Source organism: Parasteatoda tepidariorum, chromosome 6 (assembly GCF_982258835.1).
Source record: "Parasteatoda tepidariorum strain Cologne lab strain chromosome 6, Ptep-v5.0, whole genome shotgun sequence".
Lineage (NCBI taxonomy): Eukaryota > Metazoa > Arthropoda > Arachnida > Araneae > Theridiidae > Parasteatoda > Parasteatoda tepidariorum.
Window position 1 is genome coordinate 82,580,438 of NC_141760.1, and position 11,198 is coordinate 82,591,635.

At 29.7% G+C, this 11,198-nt stretch overlaps 1 protein-coding gene across 2 annotated transcripts in view; it reads right to left on the minus strand.

Moving 5' to 3' along the window:
- The window catches only part of Fatp1 (Fatty acid transport protein 1), an 82,409-nt gene that overhangs the window by 61,962 nt on the left and 9,249 nt on the right, over positions 1–11,198 (minus strand). Inside the window, exon 1 of one of the 2 annotated variants that reach the window (XM_071178447.2) lies at positions 10,498–11,179. The exons of the other annotated variant lie outside the window; for it this stretch is intronic. Within the exon in view, the coding sequence (XP_071034548.2) occupies positions 10,498–10,772 (275 nt within the window). The 5' untranslated portion in view covers positions 10,773–11,179. Of the gene's footprint in view, positions 1–10,497; positions 11,180–11,198 lie in introns of those variants that run through there. 2 annotated transcript variants of the gene reach the window in all.

Below are 11,198 nucleotides of genomic sequence, written 5' to 3' on the forward strand. Positions count from 1 at the left end.
TTTTCCCAACTTAGTCGGTAATCTGTATCTTAATCTGTATCTCGCGTTCTACCGATTTTATCTTCGCGACATTTAGCGTGAGATTTCATTTATTATTCATTCCGTATATATTTTTAAAATCTTACTATATATAAAATTCTAATGATGGTGTCGCAGTTTTCCATTGTTGTCGGTGCATTTTTATTGGCCAGAAAATCACGTGGTGTGATCCAGTTTTTCCTCATTCGTCTCCTTATTGTTTTGGTTGTAGTCAGCATAAAATTAATAAAAGTCATGCTTTTCTATAAATATTTTTGAATCCCTAACTTAAAGTTATTTTCCTGTACTGCTATTATTACGCTTTTAATTCAAGAGTTTAAAACTAAGAGAATTGCTGTTTTTTTATTAGTATTATAATGTAAATCTGCCTTACATTTTAAGATAAAGTTATTTAGAAAGGTGGTCTAACAATTATTATTTTTGAGCAAATAACATTAATATACTGTTATAAATTACAGTTAAAGAGATCTGTTAAATGATTTAGAACTTAAGGATCAGCTTCATGCACAATGAGATGCAGGAAAAAAAAAAGTATTTAATATATCCTACCGTTTGGTAAGTGAAAATATTAAATTAAGGATGTGAACTCATCATATTTGTTTCAACAATATAACGTTATAACAACAGAAATGTTATTTAAAAAAATGATTACTTAGAAAAATCACTTCTGTTTACCAATAGATCTAAATATCTAATATATATAATTCTCTCACGTGGCTCCCAAATTTTGGCTGTATTTCTTTTCCGCCGGTGGCAACGTTTGCTTTGTTTTGCTTACGCTACTATTTCTGTTACACGGCGAATCGACCCATGATTGCCGCTAAAAATGTCAAATGCCAAATCTATCTGAGGTGACTCAACATATAGAGCTTTTAAAAACGGAAACTGAAATAACCAGAGAGCATCAGCTGCGGCAATCTCATACTATTTAGCTAGGCAGACGTGAGTAGTCTTTGTCGATAGATCTCTATTTTAGTATTTTGTCGAAAGCGCTTTTTTTCACGAATTTATACATTACGAATTTATTTGACGATTTTTGATTTACATCACGAATTATACTATAGCACATTTCTAATAGCTTTAACGAATTACGTGTCATTTATTTGAATTCAAATTTATTTTAATGACTTAGTATTTACTAAAAAGATGTAATTTTTTTTATATGGATTTGAATGATTGTTTTGAATTCTTAGAATTGTGTGCATTTGCAATGTACCTAAGTTAGTAGCGAGCGAAGCGATCTTGGTACGCGAAGCAAACCATATAAGATTGCGTAGCAATTTTCGGGGGTTGGCGAGCGTTAGCGAGCAGGGGGCGCAGCCCACTAGTAATTAATAAAATTTCAAACATTAAATATTTTTATTTATTTATAAGATGATTGATTTATTAAGATTCGGTGTCCCGCCGAAATATGATCGGTAATTTAGGATTTACTTAATTACCACCTTTTAAACTTTAACAGGTGCGCTTTGGCGTTAGTATCTGTTTTTGCTTTTGTATTCAAAACCAATAGCCCACAGATATATGTAGGCAGTTCTTATTTATTTGGAGTTCATATTATTCGTTATATGGAGCTCATATTATTTATTTATTATGAGTTCATATAATTAGAATTTTTAGAAGAAAAAAAAAGCCGTTGCGCTTACACTAAAATCCAAGGTTCAGATAATTTAAATATTTATAAAAGGAAAAAAAGAGACATAAGATGAAGAAAATGATTGAAAGATAATTTTGATTCTGTTTTTAAAAAAGCAATAGGAGGAAAGAAAAGTGAAAAGCTTACTTTCATGAAGTTAAAAAAATAAATAAATAAAATAAAATACTTGAAATTTTTTTTTTGTAAAAATCGAATTTTCACGCACTGAATGCCTATCATGAGGCTTAAAAGGGTTGACCTCAAATATGCCACTTAATTAGCGCTGAATATCAAATTAGGTACAATAAGACACGCAAACGTATTGTCTCTGAGTAAACATAATATTTTTTTTTTTTTAACAGATTTGGATTTTTGACCATCAAAGTATGGACAGAGGTAGCCGTCATCTGGAGAATAATGTCGAAATAGTTTGGTGAAGAGAGCGGTCGAACGTATAAGGGCCATTACCTAGACCAAAGATCTTGGGAACCTTTTAAGCGTATTGAAAACGTTTTGCACACAGTTATGTAACTTGTTTAGTCAAATATAATTACATAAAAAAAAAAACAATTCTTAATAATTTACTTCTCATGAATTTGTAAAACTACAGTAAAAAAATTTAACTTTAAGATATACAAGATTTTACACAATTTTTCAACAAAAAAAAATAGACGGAACGGAATTTATCGTATTTTTTTTTTTTTTTTTTTTTTTAAATTATCAAAGTCGTATTTTTAAATTTTTTCGACCTCTCTCCTGACTAAATAATAGATAACTTATCTTAAACATTACGGCTGCACCGTTCAGCAATGGTCAAAAATTCAAATTTATAAAGAAAAGAAAAAAAGCTATTATTATTCAGAGGAGGTTCGTTTTTGTCTGTGATTGCCTAACCAGGGGTCTGTCCAGACATTTTGTGAAAGGTCCGTTTTTCGTGAAATTGTGAAAAAATTACTCACATTCTTTCAACCAGGGTCCGCTTTTATGAATTTGTGCAAATAGGGTCCGTTATTGCAAAAAAAAAAAACCTTTTCAAGGAGTTTTTAAATTGTAAAGGCATACAAGATTATGCTCAACACTGTAAAATTATAATTAAAAAAATTAAATTTTAAAAAATAAACAATTGCTGCTTCTAAATTAGAGATGCAACATACAAATATTTAGTATTTAGCCTATACTGCTGAACGCAGAATATTCATTTCGGACGAATAATGAAAGAATCGTCTGCCGAAGACAAAACTTACTTCGTTTACATCTGTCTTTCTTCCTCCCCCCCCCCATTCCTGGGAAGGGTTTATTCGATTAACAAAACAATAATGAAGGTAAAGAAATTTGTGAAGGGTCCGATTAAAAGGGTCTGTTTTTAAGTTAAAATATTTTGTGAAGGGTCCGTTTTTAAGTTAAAATATTTTGTGAAGGGTCCGTTTTTATGAAAAGATATTTTGTGAAGGGTCCGTTAACGGACTCAAATTTCTTCTAAACAGACCCCTGCTAACTTCATTTATAATTAATACTAATTAATTAGCATATCACTGTAAACCCTTTGAGCCACTAAGACAAGCATATACAATGATTATCATTAGAACAATTCAACTGAAAGCAGCATGAACAAAAAGTGCAAATAATCCCAAAGGAAACAATATTTTAAAAACTGTTTTAATTTTAAAAACTCATCTACACTTGCGAATAAAAAAAAATTTCATAACTTTTTTTGAAATTAATTAAACTAATTTGACATTATAGTACATATTAACTTCGTAAAAGTAATAAATTAGTCGATCATTTATGGGTGTACGAAATTTCCATATAAGGGCGTATTCAACACGTATTACATAAGAACGGGTAAAAGCCAGTAGAGCTCCGTTTCCATAGCAACGTTCGGGAGGTTAAGAAACAATTTAGATTTTTTTACCTCAGCCCCAAGATAAATATAGTAAGAAAAAGGTCACAGACCTTTAACATTATTCTGCAGATTTAACGACAGAATACTGTAATATAATCTGAGCGATTTTATTTCCAATCAAGACAGGTATAAAATAGATTTTGACATGAAGATAGATTACGTCCTGATTTCACAAGATTTCCAATTTTCAAAGCAGAAAAGGTGAATAATCTGAGACATTTAAAAAAACGCTATACTATTAATATTCTTCTTTTCCTTAAGAAAAAAAAACTATATATTTTTTGGAAGAAAAAGAAAGAAAATAAAACATCCTTCAAACGGAAACTATTTTTAAACAAAAAATACTGCAGCATTTTAGATCACTACTTTCATTTCCTTAAACCATTACCAATCCACCGCTGGATGAAGATCGCCAAACTTTTCTAAAATTTCATCATATAATATTTTAAATTTAACTAGAACTAGAAGATATTCATATTAAACATTAGTACGAACACTTTTTTTTTCAAGTAATGTGATGTTAAAATGTTTTTGGAATTAAGATTGATTTATATATAAAAAAGACTATTTAGCTTACCTAAATTAATTTGATTATGGCTATTTTTGGTGCAAAGGTGAAGAGGGATTTTCAAAATTTTACTTACTCTAAAGAATTGGTTATAAACTTGAACTTCTGTGCTTATAAATAACCAAATTTATAAATTCTGCGTTAGTAAAAAAATAATTAAAAAAAACTCGATGAGAAATAACGAAATGCAAAACGCACAAGATAAAATCTCTACCCCACTGTGTCATCTGTCTAACTTCTTGACCCCACACGACTCTTACTGTTAACACATGTTAATGAAATCGTAGCTCTTCTTCTCCCCCCCCCCTGAAGATATTAGCAGATGCCCGTACAAATCAAACTAGGTTGACGTTTAAATATATCGTTATTAGAAAAAATAGGTATAAATTTCGCTATTTTCCCTTACTGACATTTTACTGAAATAATTTTAGAATAAATAAAATATTAAATAAATAATGAACTATTGATTAAATATAATTATAGTTACATGTTTTGAAAAATCATAGCTGGTAAAAATTAGTCTTAACCCCCCGTGACCCTAACAAAGAAATTAGGGCTCAGTAGAACAGCTTTAACTCCTGCTGTTTTAAAGGGTTAATTAAGTCATCAGGGGTTTGTCCAGACATTTAGTGAAAGGTCCGTTTTTGTAAAATTGTAAAAAAAAGTACTCGTAATTTGTGAATATAAAATAAACGTTAAGTCACATTCTTTCAACCAGGGTCCTGCTTTAATGAATTTGTGCAAATAAGGTATTTATTGCAAAAAACTTTTTCAAGGAGTTTTTAAATTGTAAAGACATACAAGATTATGCTCAACACTGTAAAATTATAATTTAAAAAATTAAATTTTAAAAAATAAACAGCAATTGCAGCTACTAAATTAGAGATGCAACATACAAATATTTGATATTGATCCTATACTGATGAGAGGAGAATATTAATTTCGGACGAATAAAGGAAGAGGCGTCTGCCGAAGACAAAATTTAGTTCGTTTTCATCTGTCTTTCTTCCCCCCCCCTTCCTGGGAAGGGTTTATTGAGTAACAAAACAATAATGAAGATAAACAAATTTGTGAAGGGTCCGATTAAAAGATAAATTAATTTGTGAAGGGTCCATTTTTAAGTTAAAATATTTTGTGAAAGGTCCGTTAACGGACCCAAATTTCTTCTATACAAACCCCTGGTCATAGAGCCGTGCTAAGTTCGTGGACATTCACAACTAGACAACATTTAAAAGGATTATAGCTACTTTCTAAAAATAACGTTTTAGTGAACATCATTTTATTTTTATAACTATTATCCTAGCATAACATTTATTGATAATCCGTGGATTAAATGTTATTCATTTTAAGACAGTGCCTTTCTATTGCTGACAACGGATCAAAAGGAAGAAAAAAATCTTAAAATACACGAGTGAAATATTTTCAAAAGATGCATTACAATGAAATAATACTATCTCAGCCTTTGGAGTGAAGGAGAAATTTCGCTATCATAAAGCAAGTGGGAGTTAATATTTATATTTCGAGTATCAGAGAGTTAACTACAGTTTAGAAAAAACCTTTTGAAAAAAACTTTAAAAATAAGACAATGTAAGATGCCGTTCATAGTTTCTGATAAGTAAGTCCTATTAAGCTTAATAGTTTCGCAGGCATGTTAATGTTCTCTTGGCCTTGAGAAACAATTAACATGCCTGCCAGCTACTACGGCTGTTGCAAAATATTTTATAGAAACGTAGACATTTAAAAGCCTAAGCTTTCAGAATTTTTGCCAACATTTTAAAAGCCTTACCATAAAAAAGCAAGAACTAAGTGGCGTTGCATATGAACTTTTAAATCAATTATATGTAGTGGTGTGGAAAACAAGTTTAAATGAATAAAAAAATACATTAAAACATTAACGTAGCAACCACCAGAATAATTTTTTACAAAAAGCGCAGAAAGTTGGTGGCCCTGTATTATGATGCTGCGGTCGAAAAATTTAAAAGCTTAAATTAAAATAGAATTTCCCTCAACTAACTTTTCAACATAACTAAGTTCGAAAAACACAAAAATAATTAAATAAACGTGCATTAAACTACCATAAAAAGGAACTGTTTTACACACAAAATCTTTTATCATTTTCGACTTTCAATTATAATATAGCAGTAAAATTATCCCCCCCCCCTCTCTCTCTCCATAAATCATAATTTTTGATGAGGTAAGAATTAATGGGATACAAGTTTTCCTTGAAATAAAGTGCCTGGTAAGGTAACTAACATAAAATAAGATGTTGATATCAAAGTTTAAAAGGATCATTATTCGATCATTCATATGACTGATGCTATCTTCAACCGTTTAAATTATTTTTAACGAATTATTAATTAGTCTCATTTTATTCTTCGTGTTACCTAGCCAAGGTTAACTAGTGTCAACAAAAGGGGTTACAGGTAGAATTCGTAAGAACTGTACGTATTTGCGCAACGTGTTTTTACGATGCTGCTATTGAAAAAAAAAACACGAAGGGCATTCATAATACGTCGAATTTGTTAATATTCAATGCAGAAACAGCTTTCATTTGAGAGTTCTCTAGCCCAGGGATTCATAAATGGTGTTCCGCGGAACTCTTTGGTTCCTTTAGGTCACATGGGTTCCGATATTAAGAACTTTTTTTTAAAAACATCTATAATAATTTTTGAAACCAGTGTAGTGGTAGATACACTACAATTCTATCACAGATATAATTCTGGTGGGGAGTACTGTAGTGTATCTACCACTACAAAAATGTAATTGCAATTCACTAGTATGTAGACATGTTAACTCGATTCTATGTCGGGGTACCTTTTCATAGATGAAGGTTGAAATTGTCGATAAATACTCTCCCCACAACCAGTAATATAATTAAGGCATAATTACCTATAATTCAGGATATAAATCTAATTATTATTATTTAACATTTTGGATATTTTTATGACATAAAGCAAAATTTCACTGAGAAAGTGTATCATTTAAAAACAAATATTAATCGCACTAGTATTTTCTATCAAACTTTCAGAGCAAAATAAAAATTATAATAATTTCATAAACGGAATGTTTTTTTCCCCCCTGATAACTTTTTTTTTATTTCAACGAAAACTATAAATAGCTGGTTCATTTTCAGCCAATGAATAAGCTGATTTATGGTTTCATTGGAAACATCACGCTTGATTCAAATTATATTACTTTGATAATAATTAAGATTTTCTGTAATAAATGATACGTATTAATAAATTTTCTTTTCTGTAAAAGGCCTGCTTTAACTAAATTGTGAAAAACTTGTCAATTTAAAAATAATTAATACGAAAATACTGTTTATCTAAAGAAAAAAAAAATAAGATTTTTTTATTTTTTTTTAAGGAGTTTGACTTTTAATTATTAATAAGTCACTCTCTCCTTTATACAGAAAGAAAGTTTTGTGAAGGATCCATTAAAGGACACACATGTATCCTAAAATGTCCTCTGAATTTAGTGCAAAAATAAATTAAAAGGAGGCAACTAAATGCAATCGCGGAAATCACACACCACGATTCTCCTCCTTCATAAAACTTTTACCATGTTAGATTTAAGGTTTCTTTTTCTACTATGAAAAATTGAAATAAATCCAAGTAAAGACTTCGATCTGACGAAATCAGATATTACATAAATTTTTAACAGATTTGTTCTCGACAATTTAAACACTTTATAAAATTAGGCTATATTTAATTCAATTATGTTTCGGAAAAAAAACCCGCCGTTTTAAAAAATCTGATCGATTAAAGAATCAAAATTGGTACTCATTTACTTTTAAAAACACACATGAAGAATTGATATTTAAAGGAAAGGTCATGGTCCCCTACCCCAAAGATTTTTTTATAAATTTTAAAACGTCACCTCTTTATAAAAAACATAGACACCTAAAGAAAATATACAGATTAGTACTTAAATTATGAAGAGTCACAGCATGCATAGGAGAATGAGCAATATTTTAAGATTTTTAATATTATAATAATTCAATCGGAGTTTAACATTGAAGTTATTTCTTCTAATAATTCGGACGCCCCTATTTCACTTACATATTTTTTTTTTATTTATACGTTTAGATAAATTTTTTCTGGCTACTAATGCTTCAAAAAATAGCAATACATGTAATTTCTCAATCAGGTTTGCTTTCTTCGAATAGAACTGGAAGCTCCCTATTTTTTCCCGTCGGACTTAGTTTATAACTTTATGTCAACATATGATTTTGTTATTTTGAGTACATAATATCGTTTGGTGCAGACTAGCGCATCCCGTTTCCTGCGCCACTTAACTTAATATACAATCATAATATATCGTTTTTAAAACCATCAATGCTGTAATAAGTCAATGAACTTACACTGCATCAATGCTTCATTAAGAACCATTAACAATGTTTACATGTAACTTAATTTATATTAAATGTTTGTCTCGTCGAGCATTACGTGTTCTGTTAAGTGCTCGAAGATTAAAAATTTGCCTCTAATAATGAAACACCTTACAAGCATTATTTGTTCTATTTTAGAGATTTTCGTTACAGAATTAACGTAATTTTTTATACATAAATGGTTAAAAACAATGGCCTATTTTTTAATTAAGTTATTTATATTATTGAAACCTTAATCAGAAATATCTTAAGTGTAATGTATGGAGAAAAAAAAATGTGTGTTTAAAAAAGTATGCGTAATAGGGTTCACGCCAGTAACGCGATTATTGGAGCCAAATGTTCAAAATGTCGCTAAAAACATACAAATGTGTCGCTATGAAATATGTTTGGAATTTAAAAATAGTAATAGAAAAGTTTTTTGCATCGAATTTCATGCAATTAAAGAAAAATTGCTGCACTAATTTTATTGATCTGCGCATGGTATGGAATTCTAATGGGCGGCATTAAATGGAATAATTGTAAATGCCTAGTTAAAAAAAAATTATAATAAAATCTTGACATTTCAAATTTATATGGTGTTCTATGCTTTGCATCCATGTACAGGCAGCGCAATTGCTCATCAAGAAAATATTTTTTATCTCTTTGAGAATTGACTTAATTTAAAATTCCATAATTTTAGATAATAGTTTAATTTATTTAACAGTTTTTACATTTTTTGTTTCCCTCATTTATTTATTTATTTGGTCTAAGTTTTTAATCTCCATGTTGAATCTATTTATTAATATTATTTATTTTAGCTTTTTTTCACTTAATTAAATACTAATCTTAAATCAATTTGGGATAAAGAACCTAATTAGTTTTAGATGGCAATTAATAATTTTTGATGAGCACAATAACATTTATGTAATTGTAAAATTCGATTGTTTTTTCTCAATTATGTTAACCATATTAAGCTTATGGACCACTAAATTTTTATTGTTGATGTGAACTATAATGTGTAGTAAAGCTTAAAAGTAGTGTGAATAAAATACGATGTAACAAAATTATAATTTTTTTTTTTCTACCGTTTACTACGAAACTATTAAAAGATTATGTAAGATTATGTATTGACGAATGACAGATAGCAGACGAAGAGAAGATTGTGTGATTCATTTAATAAACTGACTAATAAATTTTAGATTTTACGATACCTAGGGGATTAAATATGAAAATGGTGCAAAATTGCACTGGCGCTCCCGTGTTAATTTCATGCTATCATTTTGGAATAAAATAACTATCTCATTGACAACTGCTTGTGTTACATATACACCAGCGCATATAAATGTTGTATTTAGCTGCTAGTAACAACAAAATATATATAAACAATTGCCTTATTTTACATTATTTTATAACGTATTTCAAACTTATTCTAGCAATATAACATTTTATAAAATAATATAAGATATGACGATTTTAAAAAATTAGTTGAAGATTTCCGCATCTATAGATCGGCCTTATAGTCGCTGGTTTTGGAGATAGCCGGGCAGTGAAACAAAAAAATATTTGGAAAAAAAAAGAACAAAAATTACAAAACAGATGTAATAATTAGTTATTACAAATCAATTACTTAATATAAATACGTATTTTTAAATTTATTATAAATCAAAGATCAGACAGCGGCACTGGGGCACAGCACCTAGAATTTGGCGAGCACAAGTCCCGATAAGGAATATTCACCAAATTTAGATCAGAAAAGATATCACTTAACGTTTTCTTTTTTTTTCTTCCTTTTTTCTAAATGAGTTGAAAAGAGATAACATATTATAAGCAATGTAGAAAGAAAGAGATTACGGTTTGTAGAACAAGACACATGGGAAGTCAAATGGTTGATAAAATTAGACTCAAGAGAAGAGAGATAAGGCATGAAATCATTACAAATATACTAAAATGTGTCTAAGATACAAGTCAATAAAACTTACCTTAAATCGCGACCCATTGAGTTGTACATAACTTTAGCATGCTTATCACCGCCAGCAAAATAGAACACTAAATACCCAAGTACAACAGAGATAATTACATGAATTCCAAAGTAAAGCCACAGGACTAGTATAGTTCCAAGAAGTAGAATTCCACGAGCCAAATGCAGTAATTTATTCAAACCAAACAGATCGTTTATGCAATTAATAAAGTAACAGTACCAATAATATAATTCATTGATATCCATCATGCCACAGAATCCCAATTTAGTTGACATTTAAATTCAATTAACATCCAATGACACAGCATAAGAAGAAAATCAGACGATTCTGTAGACTTACAGTGATGTTCTATACCAAAAAAACCATCGAAAAACTGAGTGTCACGAATAATTCTTCAGCCGTGTCGGAAAAGATGATATTGTAACATCAAGGCGTGATTACGAAAAAAGATAGGCAGGTATAGAAGGAAAGCATAACTTCCTCATCCGAAATCCGATTATAATGACTTGCCTACGAAAGTTTTTATTTTTTTGGCAGAATGCAAACGATTCTCATCAAGCAAGTTCTTGCAAATTAAGTGGCAGCATAGCGTGAAAAATTATTAGTTTTTCGTGAGGATTGGATTCCTTTCTCATTTCGAGGTCACCGCGTGCGAGAAATATCAATTGACTATAGAAATGATAAATTGATAAACAAACAGC